The 14,018-nt window shown below is 48.8% G+C and overlaps 1 protein-coding gene across 1 annotated transcript in view; it reads right to left on the bottom strand.

Annotated features, from left to right (window-relative positions):
- Nucleotides 1–3,319: 3,319 nt before the first annotated feature.
- Nucleotides 3,320–14,018, bottom strand: part of DRGX (dorsal root ganglia homeobox) — a 67,720-nt gene continuing 57,021 nt past the window's right edge. The window contains exons 8-9 of the mRNA XM_048505875.1: nt 4,663–4,780; nt 3,320–3,451 (exon numbers count right to left, since the gene is read on the bottom strand). Of these exons, the coding sequence (XP_048361832.1) occupies nt 3,320–3,451; nt 4,663–4,780 (250 nt within the window). The remainder of the gene's footprint in view (nt 3,452–4,662; nt 4,781–14,018) is intronic.

The following is a 14,018-nucleotide window of genomic DNA, read 5'->3' as shown; positions in this document are numbered from 1 at the left end:
TCAAGTCACAGCTGACTTCTGGTGATTCCTCATGGAGTCTTCAGCACAAGAGATGTTCAGTGGTGGTGAATATTCAGATGGACTTGGGGGGCCCTGCTGAAGCTTTGTACACTGCAGCACTTGGGTGGCACCGACTAGCCGCCCCTTGTGGGAAGGGGCATCTTTCCTCACTGGCTTCAAGGTCTTCCACATTCCAAGCAGCCAGTATCACCCATCCAGCCCACCACTCAGAGTCCTAGGGGTCCCCAGCCCTAGGACCAGGTGTAGCACATCTCAGGGATGTCCCAGACTATGCTGTGCCTGCCTTTCACTTATGTCTTGGGGGGGGGTGGTGGTGGTGGCTGTGGCTCCGTGGAAGAGCATCGGCCTTGCACACAGAAGGTCCCAGGTTCACTACCAGCATCTCCAGGTGGCAGGGAATGTGAAAGACCTCAGCCTGAGACCCTGGACCAGAGTGCTGCCAATCTGAGTTGGCAAAACTTGCCTTGATGGGCCAAGGGTCTGGTTCAGCATTAGGCTGCTTGAGAGCTGCCTACATTTGGGTGCTAGTTGGATGGAAATCCCTCTCATCCTCACTTGGGGGTGTCCGTCAGCAGGCAGGTCCCTGGAGTATCTGTGGAGCTGAGGATGGCAGCGTCAGTCTGCCCCAGCAGTGTTGACAGTTCCATCGGTGGGGGTGTCTGTGTTTTGTTTTCCTCCTCCAGGTGGCCCTCTGTGCTCCTGCTGTGTTCCTGACCACATGGGCCTCTCTTTCCTCCCCACATACGGCTGCCAGAGTAATCGCACGGCAAGTGTGGCCGCCCTGCGCATGAAAGCACGGGAGCATTCGGAGGCGGTGCTCCAGTCAGCCAACCTTCTGGCATCGAGCAGTCCCAGCCCCACCCCAGGGGCGAAGCCTGGCTCAGAGACAGCCTTGGACAACAAACCTCCTTCTGCCATGGACCAGAACAAAAGCGAGAAAAGCGTTTGAAGTCCCTCCTGCCACATAGCCATGAATCCAATGCCCCCTCCCTCCAGAGCACCTCTGCGGACAGCTGGGAGACACTTAACCCACCAAGTGACAAGTGCTGGCATTCTTTCCTTCTCTCTTTTACTGTGTTTCTCAGGCTCCACTGAGTCCCCTGGCTCCGTCAGATGTTCTGTTTATTGAAGTCTAGTTGAAGCAAGGGTGTCCTGCTGGAAAATGATCAATGAAAGAAACTTTGCTCAGTGCCTCTGTTGAACCTGGAGAGCCCCTGGGGAAGATGGTTCCCTCAGTTCCACCTCACATGTTCCCCTCCATTCAGAGAACATGGCGATACAGTCCCAAGAGGGTAGATACACCCCAAGGAAGGTTCTCTCTGTGCACCAAAACTTTCAGGTTGGAGGCTGAGATTTCAGGAGGGAGTTTCTGAGTCTCAGGCAGAAGTCACCCTTGCCAAGGTTGAGGAAGCCCCGTGCAGGAGGATGGGCCATTGGCCTGGACTGTCCCTGCAAAGACCTCATAGCTCATCCCACACACACACACACACCCCATTTCCCAAGCAATGACTCATAGAGATGCAGAAAGCCCAGGGTGTTGTCTTTGAGTGGCCAGTGGCCCTGGCCGTTTTCTCCAAAACATTGGGGTAGAACATCTAGGAATCCGAGACGCCGCCATCTTTACCATGGTGTCTGGTTTTGTAGCCTCACCATTCATTCTGTTTCCTCTGGGACTAAAGAAGAGGCAGCAATCTCTGGTGCCACTCGATGCATTCACAGTGGACATTCTGGCATTTGGGTGCTGATTCCAGGCAACGTTTCTCTTTTGGAGGTGATCCTTTTAGCTACGTTTCTGGGGCACTGAACATGTTCTGAAGAGTCCGCATTGAGTTAATAAAAACACTAGACCAGACCTTAGCCCTGTTCTGCACAGGCCAATAAACACGGGTGTAGGATGGTTAAAAAAACGTTTTGGGGTGGAACGTCACACAGATCCCGGACCCCCCCCCCTAAAAACGAGTCTGCCCTGTGCTATTTCCCCCCAACTGGTTTTTTTGAGAATCACGCAACTAGTGAGTCTTTTCAAAAATCCCAGGTTGCAGCCGCTTGTGAGTGAACGGCCGGGCAGGAGGCGCTTTGTTCACCTCTGTTTTCCTTTTTAAAATTTTTGCAGCTTACATCTGCATAGCTATGCAGGCGCAGATAGTCGTATCGTGACACATCAGCATGGCTGTCGTGTATGCCTGCGTAGCTACGCATAGATGGGAAGTAAATTAAAAAATTGATGCATCTCCGTGCGAAGGCGTAACAGCAACCCGGATTATTTCCATGGCCTCCTATCACTGCCTGCATGGATGCATGCATGTGAACGCAACAATGGGAAAATAAGTTACTTTATCCCAACTACAACCCATTAGACATTTGGTGTGCAGAAGGGCCCTTTGACTGGGTTCCCCAACACCATTGAGCCTGCAGGCACCTTTACAACTCAGACACAAAATGGCTGGCCCAGGGGGTGGAGCCAGCTACAGAATGGCTGCTGTGGCTGACCCTCAGTCACACAATGAAGACGCTTGTGCTGTGGTGGCAGCCGTTGCCATAGCAACATTTTTAAAGAACCCTGCACAATGGCCAATCAGAAGACTTGCTGGGCAAAAGGCACTTGGAGGTTACGAGGAAAAATGTCAGAATTACCATGGTGCCCTCAAACACCATTTTGGGGGCCCCGACCTAGACAATGAATAGTCTGGGGTCATTAGTTAGATTTCTTGGCATGGAGGGGCCAGCTTAGCAAAAAGCGACAGAATTTCTAGACCATCTCTCTTTGGCAGTGGGACGGTGCCGCCCTCTTTTGCTCCGCCCACTTTCTTAGGAGCCCTTTCTGTCTCTCCTCCCACATCGCAACAAAACCAGAATGTCAAACTTGCCCACGAGGCTCCAGCTGGCCGGTCAGTTGTGGGGCAAAAGGGATAGCAGCCATGCAACCTGCTGCAAGTGCTGGGTGGCTTGGTTTGTGGCTGTATCCACAGACCTCACAGCCTTCCCACCACACCCAGGGGCCCACGTCCCCTCAGTCCTTGCCGAAACCCGGCACGTTTACGTCCCACCCCAACCGGAGGAGTCTCCCATTGGCGTGAAGGCTTGGGCCCGTCTCCTGTTGTTACAGTTGTAGCAGCTGTCCCAGATTCCAGACTTTCCTGAAATGTTTTGGTGGCTTTGTAGAGAGTTGCTTTTTACATTTACATTGATCAAGAAGGTAGGATGGTGCTCCAGTCTCTGCTCCTAAGAGCTCAGACTCGTGCAGCCACAGCCTTTCGGCTGCCAAGTGACACTTTTGTATTATTAAGGAAGAGCCACGTTAGCCATTTGAGGATGCACCAGCCCCCCCTGCAGACCTTCTCTTTGGCTCAGAGTCGTCCACAGGAACAAACGTGCTGTTGAGACTGACGATGGTAGCCTGTTTTTCATAATATGGGGTCTTCCGAGGGGCCTAAACCCAGTGAAGAGGAGAAATGCAAGAGGACGTGGTTTTGTTTATACCCGTGCTGAACACTTGCCCCAGCAGAGAGGAAACAGCAGGAGTGGGCAAGCGAGGTGGGGGTCCCGGTGGAGTTGGGGCTCTAGCCAGGTTCCTGCTCCCCCTTGTGCTCTCAAGCATTTGTTTGAGGATCAACAGGAAGAATGCTCCTTGCCAGCAAAGTCACCCCAGGAAGAAAAGCCCCCCCCCCCTCTTAACCATCCCCTCAGCATTTGGATCTCTGTTTCCAAAAGTGTCCCCACTCCCTGGCGTTGCCAAATAGAGGCAATCTCAGTTTCATTTCAGCATAATTACTGTTCGTTCAGGTGAACTTGGCCCTTGCATACACTCACTCTTTTTTCTAATGGTTTGATTAAACTCATTTTTCCTCCAGAAAAGTACATAAATAAGTGAACTGTTGCGCAAATTAAGAATACGTAACAGCATTGCATCTGAAAAGTAGTTATGCTGATTAAATTTTCTGTCCTTGAGGATTTTCAGGAAATTACTTTTGATCGTCAATAACACAATTAAGTAAACTACACACACATTAGCATGAATAATTGATAAGAAATTATGTATTACCACGAAGCACTGATTTAATAATTCATGGCCCGACACTCCCGTGACTGTGCAGAACCAGAGACCAGCACAAAGCCTGCCTGGGGGAGCTGGACGCGGCGGTGGCCGGCCGTTTTGCCGTAGAATCAGGAGAAATACCTGCTGCATGTTGTGTTTTCTGTTGGTTTAATAAACAATACATTTACAGAAAAAGAACCAAGTGGAAGAAAAGGCGCTTTTTGTTTTTTAGCCTATTTTCTCTCATCTCGATTCTTGTTCTTTTCTTGTTTAGCAGAAATGCAGTATATACACGGCCAGGGGGGGAGGGGGGAGGCCACAATCCCTGAACAGGTTCCTGTCACTGTTCCCATTCATGCCGGAAAGACTTAAATGGATGACTCATACATCAAAGATTTCCAGTCTGGAACAGGCCTTGGAGTTATTGCACCTGCAAGAGAAACTCACGGATCACAGGACTCTGAGGCTGGTCACTTGGAGTGAAAATGTCACATCCAGTTCAAATCAGAAGCTCCAAATAATTCTACGTTTGGATGTGGGCAAAATGCTCATGATTTTAATTTTCATGGGAAACAGTTGATCCTGATTGCAAATTGGAAAGTTGCCCGCAGGCTGCCGGTTGCAGCTGCTTTTTCCTGGGGCGAAGACAGGCTCCACGTCGTCCAGCTCTTTGCGTTCAGACTGGTCTGGTCTGGAGGCAGAGAGAACATCTTCCCAGGGAGCCTGCATCAACAGAGAGGTCTGGGAATGATCCTGGGGAGAAATGCCAACCTCCAGGTGGGGCCTGGAGTTCTCCCAGAATGACAACTGATCTCCAGATGAAAGGAATCAGTTCCCCTTAGAGAAAATGGCTGCTTTGAAGGGGGGGTGGGCTCTGGCATCCCGCTCCTTCTGAGCTCTTCCCCCCAAACGCTGCACTTCATAGGTTCCTCCCTTCCCCAGACTTCCCCAACTCAGAGGCCGCAACTCTAATTTCCCAGAACCTTCCCAATGCAAAGAAAGTGCTCTGCTGCTTTGGGGGAGAAGGCAGAAATGGTGAACTGGATGTGCGCAAATTGTGCCTCCGTACTGTCAGTAGGTTTATACTCCTACTTTTTGTGGGGCGGGTGTGTGCTTGTTTGAGCATTTTGCCTTCTCTCCCAGGGGGTACTTGCTTTCCCATGCAAAATCAAAGGATTCCCAGCTGTAGCATAGGGTCAAAATGGAGGTGGGGGATGCCTTTATGGTGGAAGCGCTGCCCCACCCAATAGCATTCATAAAAAGGGCTATTAGTCTGCCATTACACTGTTGTAGTTGCATTGCATTTCAAGAACCCTAAACGAGCTTGCTTACAGATGCAATTTCCCACTGGTTGTTGGTTTTACTCTCCCATTGCAGACCCCCACCCCCAATTTGTGCCTTGTGCTTTCCTGAGCCCCCCCCCCCCAAATGCCATTGTGGCAGCCAGGAGGGGGAAGACGTCTTCTGCTGATGGAAGTGCCTTTTATTAATGGAAGCATTAATCGGAGTCCAGCCTTTCGCTCGTTTCCTGCTGTCCAGATAGAGCTGCCATCCTCCACTCAGTGGCTGGAGATCTCCTGGGATTACTGATCTCCAGGTGACACAGATCAATTCACCTGGAGAAAATGGCTGCTCTGGTATTATATACCCCATCGTTGTCCCTCCCCAAACTCCACCTTCCTCAGGCCCCACCCCCAAAATCTCCAGGTATTTTTCCAACTTGGGAGCATTTTTATTTATTTATTTATTTATTAGGCTTTTATACCGCCCCATCCCCGAAGGGCTCCGGGCGGTGTACAACATATAGAAGTAACAATATAAGATAGTTAAAACATTTAAAAGCAGCGATAAAACCATAAGAATTAATTCTAATAATTGTACAATAAATCTCAGTAAAATGAGAATATAAGTGGCATCCAGCAATCTAGTTTTAGAGTTCCCTCCCCCCCAAAAGGGAGGAATGGTGAGTCTCGTTGGATGACAGATGGCCCAGATGTCAAGGGCCAAAGGAGGGGGGGCACCATCAGTGGCCGGTTCCTCCAAAGGCCCGGTGGAACAGCTCCGTCTTACAGGCCCTGCGGAACTTGCCAAGGTCCCGCAGGGCCCGGACAGCTGGGGGGGGGGGAGAGTGTTCCACCAGACCGGGGCCAGAGCAGTAAAGGCCCTGGCCCACATGGAGGCCAGCCGCATCGCCGAGGGGCCAGGACCACTAGTAGATTGGCCTCAACTGATCGAAGAGGCCGTACAGGGACATATGGGGTGATGCGGTCCCGAAGATACGAAAATATTTCAGCAATACACTGGGGACAATGTGGCAGGTCTTCAGTGGATGCCAGAGCTGATAAAAATGGGGGAGGAGAAACAGCTAAAGCCCAGCTAAGACTGCTGTGCAGGCCCACTGGGCCAGTCTCTTCTCTTTCTCTGCTCTGCACCCTCATCTGAGAAGCAGTGGGGTTGCAGCCAAGTTCTGATGTCCTCTGATCAGAGAAGCAAGAAGTCAGAGGTTACCTTGGAGGTCTTGCTTGAGCCTGTAGTCTCTGCTCTGCTTACTGAGGGGAGATTAGCTGCCAAGCAGAGAGATAAGGAAAGAGAAACTCTATGCTTGAAGGGCATCCCCTCCCTAAACCCCACCTTCCACAAGTATGCACCCCCAAATCCCCAGGAATTTTCTAACCTGGAATTGGCAACCTCAAGCAATTTCAGTTACAAGTTTTGGCATCTTCCCCATGTTAGAAACACTGTCTGCAAACTTGAGCAAACGGGCCCTTCCTCCCTGGTGTGCTAACTTTCCATTCGCAAGTCATTTTTAACATCAACCAGCATTCGACTCGGAAAGGTGCTTTTGACTGCAGAAAAGCCAAGGCAACCTTGTCTAATTTCTGTTTTGGCCATAAGCCATGATTAGCTGTTATCAACAAACTTGATAGAAATGCAAAGAAATATGTTCCTTTGGGTGTGTGAAATTAGTCTTGATACTTTCAAAACATCTTAGGGGAAAGGCTGTGGCTCAATGAAGAAGAAGAGTTGGATTTATATCCCCCCTTTCTCTCCTGCAGGAGACTCAAAAGGGGCTGACAATCTCCTTTCCCTTCCCCCCCCCCACAACAAACACCCTGTGAGGTAGGTGGGGCCGAGAGAGCCCAAGGTCACCCAGCTGGCATGTGTGGGAGTGCACAAGCTAATCTGAATTCCCCAGATAAACCTCCACAGCTCAAGTGGCAGAGCGGGGAATCAAACTCGGTTCCTCCAGATTAGAGTACACCTGCTCTTAACCACTACACCACTGCTGCTTCTGACGGAGCATCTGCTTTGGGTGGGCAGAGGGTTCCAGCTTCCAGCACCTCCTGTGGCAAGAACCAGATGGCAGTTGACATGAAAGACCTCCTCCTGACACCTTGAAGGGCTGGCCTTAATGGATCAATGGTCTTGATGGGCCAATTGAGTATAATGCAGCTCCACTGTGAAGAAGAAGAAGAGCTTGGATTTATATCCTGCCTTTCTCTCCCCTGTAAGGAGTTTCAAAGCAGCTAGAAGATTCTTCTCAGCTTGCAAACTCCCTTCCCTTTCTCTCCCCACAACCGACTCCTTGTGAGGTAGGTGGGAATGAGAGAGTACTGAGAGAACTGTGACTAGCCCAAGGTCACCCAGCAGGCTAACCTGAAGGAGCAGGGAAACAAATCCTGTTCATAAGGTAAGAGTCTGCCTTTGCCACTTATGTGGAGGAGAGGGGCAACAAACATGATTCCCCAGATTAGAGTCCACTGCTCTTAACCACCACACCACACTGACTCTATTGAGTTTCTGTTTCACATCATTTGCTAGCATGAATTCACATTGTCCCCAGTGTATTGCTGAAATGCTCCCACAATGTAGCATCCTTGCGGAAGGTCTAGAGCAGGGGTGGGCAATTATTTTTTCCATGGGGCCGCATAAGAAACAGAAAATATTGTGGAGGGCCGGGCCAAAAGGCTGAACTCAATTCTGCATAATATTTATTGTATTTCTTTATATTAAAAAAAGTCTGTCATGCAGTTAAAGCCAGGGTCATCCGGCATGGTTTGATGTGGGTTCACAATGCAGAATAATGCCCAGGTCTGGTCTAGAGGAAAAAACCTCCTGAGAATCCCAGGCATACAACCCTGGTTTCCCTGAAAGAAAAGACTAGATATAAATATTAGAAACAAATTGTTTGACCCTGACACAGGGAAACATAAGAGAAGACGAGCAGAAAGACTGTCGCAGCCTCCCATGAAGAATCAAGAGGAAGGCTCTTCCAAAAATGCAGCAGAAGCCTGGAACTGTTGCTTCTATATGACCCCACTTTGTGCAAATCTCACTTTAGGTGATAATTGCGTATTGCAGGGCACCTCATTGTGAACACATGAGAACCTGACCTTTCTTTAGACTGTTGTGGCTTTGAATGGGGCTCTTGCACATTCCAAACTGAGGAGAACAGTGGTTAGAGCATGGGGCAGAGAGCCATCTTGGTCCATATGTTTGACTTTCATCTCCCCACCAGTACAGCCAAATGACTTCCCCTGTTTCATGCATTCACAAGCTATGATACCGAGTATGTCTTCTCAGATGTAGGGAAGAAAACTACCTGGAAGACAGGTGAGAGTTTAGAAGCTAATTGGGTCTTCCTATAATAGTTCTGCCTGGAATTAGATGGCCCAGGCTCGCCCAATTTCATTAGAGCTTGTTAGCTAAGCAGGGTTGGCCTTGGTAAGTATTTGGATGGGAAACCAAGGTTGCTACACAGGAGGCAGCCAATGGCAAACCAGCTCTGCTCATCTCTTGCCTTGTAAATCCTATGAAGTCACCATAATTGACTGTAATCTGATGGCCCTTCCCACCGCCATAATGGTCCCTCATTCCAGAACATCCCATCTTTGCTTTAGTTCAGCATTTCATAGGGTTTATGTGTCATCTTGTCAGTGGCCAGGGAAATGCCTAGGAATGCAGAGACAAACATAATTAATGTGAGATCATGTGAGCCACAGAATCCTTCCAGCATCAGGTCACTCAACAAGAGCTGCTTTTGTGTTCCAGCATCTGGAAAAAGTGTGATAATGTGCTGTCAAGTTGTAGTTAACTTATGGTAAACACTCATGGGGTTTTCAAGGCAAGAAACATTCAGCGGTGGTCAGCCCTTGCCTGCCTCTGTTTAGCACCCCTGGACTTCCTTGGTGGTCTCCCATCCAAGTTCTAACCAAGGTTGATCCTTGTTAGCATGGCCTTCATCCCCTGCCTTATGAATTATCGGATTTTCATGTTATTCCTTACACTGTGCTACAAAATGCCAGTTTCCATGTTTGTATGGGTGGATAGCAGAGTGTCCAAGCTGAAAGCAAGCCTAAGGCAAAACAATCTGTTTATGGAGATTAGATCTATGAGTTACTCCAGTGATACAGTCTGGACACCTCATGACAAGGACATGCATCTTTGACTATCCCACCCTGCCAGAATACTCCGTTAACATAATGGAATCTGTAGAACTCCTGAACACCACACCTCGCTAAGCTGTTTTTTGGAAGCCCCTTATACTGTGCTCTTGAGAAAACATTTCTCCAAACAATTGCCTCTTCCCTGCATTTCCCCCACCTCTCAGATATGATCTCCCTAACAACAAGATCCCTTCCGGATTCACTCTGCCTCGTGCCAAATTTTGAATATCACTTACAAGAGACTTTAGGAAGCACCTCTGCATAAACCATTCAAGGTATCACTGATATAGTCTAGGACCAATCGACCCCATTGTCCCGGGGAGTAGAGACAATAGATAGAGCTGCTAATTAGCTCAACCCCGCGAAGTCCAGCAAAGAAACCCCAAGCAGTTGCAAAGAAACAAAACCTAAGTTTGAATTTCCCGCCTTACCTGTGCAAAGGGGTGTAAAAGTTCTGCTCACCAGAGCCTCAGTGCTCATTTCTAACCTGAACCTCCCTTGGTCAAGTTGGTGTGAGACACAATATATCGTCCTTTGCTTGGGTCCCTATGCTGGCATAGAGATCCTTGCCTTCTTCTGGAACTTCTCTGCAGATTTTAGGTAACGTATAAGTCCCCTGCTTCCCCAACTCCCATTCTATCATCCAACCTATCTTTTCCTCCTTGTTTATATACTTAGGAACTGTGTGTATGTGCCTTAACGTCTCACTGTATGATTGCTTGCAAACAAAATTTATATAAAAATATTTAAACTGAAATTTGGTCTTTTGTGAATTCTCTGCGGATACGTTTCAGGCCGTTTCTGGTATAGTTGTCTAAAAAGATCCCCTCCCAGCCTACCTCTTGCATTGCCAAGCCGAGTAATTCCCCATTGCTATTAAAAATAAATTTGTACACTGTTAAGCTGGGTAACACCCTACTTAGCTCCTGAGATCTGATGAGTCTAGATCAGGGGTCGGGAACCCGCGGCTCGTGAGCCGCATGCGGCTCTTCCGCTGCTGTTCTGCGGCTCCATGAGCCGAGCTGCCGGGCCCATCTTCACCCGCCCTGCAAGCAGCAGGGCGGGCGCATCCCTCGCCCGCGGCCGACCAGGCCGCGCCGCGGGCCCAGCCTCCTGCCCGCCTCGCTGGTTGCGAGGCGGGCACTTTGCCGGCGCTTTGCCGGCGGTTTTGGGTATTTTAGTGGTTTTCCGTTTTTGGCCTGCAGGAGGCGCAGATTTTAGGCTAGCAGCACCAAATTTCAGGGATTTTTTTGGAGACTATCCTGATGATATGACCCGGGTTTGGTGAGGTTTGGTTTAGGGAGTCCAAAGTTATAGACTCCCAAAGGGAGTGCCCCCACCCCCCATTGTTTCCAATGGGAGCTAATAGGAGATGGGGGCTGCACCTTTGAGGGCCTCCCTGAACCAAACTGCACCAAACCTGGGGGGTATCATTAGGGCAGTCTCCTGATGAGACCCTGAAAGTTTTGAGACTGTGCCTTCAAAATGTGCCCCCCCCCCCCAGCCTGCAACCCCCATTGACAGCAATGCAGAAAACTCAATGCAGAACAAAGATTCTTGGGCAAATTTCTGGGATGTTCCTGCAGGGGGCGCATTTTTGGATGTATCGGCACAAAAATTTCAGGGTACCATCTGGAGACTGTCCTGATGGCACCCCCCCAAGCTTGGTGCAGTTTGGTTTAGGGGGGGTCAAAGTTATGGACCCTCAAAAGGGTAGCCTTTTGAGGGTCCATAACTTTGCCTCCCCTGAACCAAACTGCACCAAACCTGGGGGGTATCATTAGGGCAGTCTCCTGATGAGACCCTGAAGGTTTTGAGACTGTGCCTTCAGAAATGTGCCCCCCCCCGCAGCCTGCAACCCCCATTGACAGCAATGCAGAAAACTCAATGCAGAACAAAGATTCTTGGGCAAATTTCTGGGATGTTCCTGCAGGGGGTGCATTTTTGGACATATTGGCACCAAAATGTCAGGGTATCATCTGGAGACTGTTCTGATGGCACCCCCAAGTTTGGTGCAGTTTGGTTTGGGGGGCCAAAGTTATGGACCCTCAAAGGGGGTGCCCCCATCCCCCATTCTTTCCAATGGGAGCTAAGGAGATGGCGGCTACCCTTTTGAGGGTCCATAACTTTGTCCCCACTGAACCAAACTGCACCAAACTTGGGGGGTAGCATAAGTACAGTATCATGATGATACGCTGAAATTTTGGTGGCAATATGTCTAAAAATGCACCCCCTGCAGGCACCAATGTCCTGGTGCTAAAAAAACTTTGGTCATGGTGGGGTGGCCGCCCATTGGGGGGGGCATCCAACTCATGTTTTGCCCAGGGCTCCAGTTTGCCTCGTTACACCCCTGTCTCCAACAGAACAAAACATACAAACATCGAGGATACCATCTTTGTAAATAGCCTGTTAAAAGTATGTTAAAATCATACATTCTCATTTGCAAAGGGTCAGCACTGCAGCAACAACAAACCATTCAAAATGGGGAACAGCTGCATAAATATTTGATTAAAGCCATGAAAACATTTGGTTTTTAAACTATTTTAATTAATTTTCTGCACACACACATATAGAAGAAAAAGAAAAAAAGAAAAATTCACCATAAAACAAAGAAAACAGAAGTAGAATGGATCATATCTATATATATATAAAAATCTAAACGTGTGTTTGTCCCTGATAGTTTCCCTCAGAAGCTGCTGGACGGATTGCCCCTAAATTTTCACAGGATGTCCCTCCCTGTTGCAGGCAGGTAATCGGACCTTCAAATCACCGAAAGTCCATACCTGAGCCAGGTAAAACGTCTTTTTCCTGGCGGACCAGGCCATGAAGCTGGTTGTGTTTAACTGTCACCCTTAGAATGTTCGGAGGCAGCATGCCCTCCTCGCCCGAGGGGTTAAAGCGTCCTTTCAATGCCAAGAGATGGCCAGAGATGAGCAGTGAAAACAGTAAATAGGTAATAACTATTAGGGTAATATGAGTGGGAAGTGAAACACATACACACTTTGTCCGTAGAGATGTCAGGTGGGGTTCTCTCTCACATCAGCTGGCAGTAACTTTCACTCTCTGTTCCCCACCCACTCCCACCACACAACACACATACTCTCATACACATCCAGCTCATCCTCACACACCTCACTCTGCCCCTCCTCCCTCACATCCAACCACCACTTCTCTATCTCCACTTCCTCACTCCCATATTCGCTTACAGCTCTCTTTTACTAAAAGCAAGCTGCAGTTTGCCTTTTTCTTCTAAGAAAATCCGCGGGGAGGGGGGCGAACCAACACTACCGGCTCCGCTTCTTTTGCACGTGGCCCTTTACGAACCCAGGGAGGCTGGCCTCGATCTGAGCCGCCTCCCCCACCCTGCCTCTGCTGCCTGACTGGGATAGCCTGCTTGCCCCAGTTCTGACTTACCCAAGCCAGGACTGTGCATGTCAACCAGCCTCATGGACAGCGGGATTCGCACTCTGCACAGTTCCATTGTGGAATGGAAAGGGTTACCTTATACTAAAAAAAACAAGACACCACCATATAACGATGTGCATTGAAAAGGGAAAGAGGGATTCCATTTGACAACCCCAAAAGGCTATGCTGCGGATCATTGGACCTGCATGGACATCTGTGTGGGTTGCGGACTGTGATGAGAAGGACAATTGCCACAGCAACGCGTGGCCGGGCCCGCTAGTTCTGTATATACACATAATACAATTTTATGAGAGAGCCTTCTATCCCTTTTTTGCCCATCTAACCTTCTGTTATTTGATAATTTAATTAGCACCCCTTGGTATATTTCAATTTAACAACTGCGTATTAACTATTAACATGTTTAAGTTATTGTTCAGCCAAATTCTTAAAATATACTTCCCACTTCTCAACAAACTCAGACTTTGGTTTTCTGTTTACAAGATTTGTCAGTTTGGCCATTGTAGCAGATTCTTTTATTTTGTCCTCCCAAATTTCTATGTTTGGGTTTCCTTCAGTCTTCCAACTGGATGCTATTATTAGTCTCCGTTGGCATATGCAAGCACAGTTCATTAAATTTAGTTGAAAAAGATCTCAGGAAGGATACGGGGTAACATTGTCACTGCCCCCTTTTCTGGTGCTTGCTTTCAGAAAGGGGGCAGGACAGAGGGGCTTTTGCCCAGCAGGGCTTCTTCTGGTGGACTGTTGGCGCTTTGATTGGCTGTGCAGGTTTTTAAAACTGCTGCTGTGTGAGCTGCTGATCTTCACTGTGTGACAGACTGTAGCCTGGCTACGGTAGAAAAGCACCTTAAATACCACTGCACCCATTTGCCTGGCCTTTCTCATATCAAGATAGCTGTTTGTGTGAGCACAGATGAACCAGAAAACCTGGGGATTTTCAGCTAAACAGCCTTACAGGAGTGGGGGAAAATCAGCTTATTGCAGGTAGAGGACATGAAGGAGAAATTAGGACAATAATAGGAAGTAGGTTTTTGCAAAAATAGTGCCTCTGGGGACTTTCCGCGAGGGAACCAGTGTTTGTGGTGTCACAG

The sequence above is a fragment of the Sphaerodactylus townsendi genome, linkage group LG08, assembly GCF_021028975.2.
Source record: "Sphaerodactylus townsendi isolate TG3544 linkage group LG08, MPM_Stown_v2.3, whole genome shotgun sequence".
Classification (NCBI taxonomy): Eukaryota; Metazoa; Chordata; class Lepidosauria; order Squamata; family Sphaerodactylidae; genus Sphaerodactylus; species Sphaerodactylus townsendi.
The sequence above is the reverse complement of the archived record's forward strand: the minus strand, read 5'-3'. Positions and strand labels throughout refer to the sequence as shown.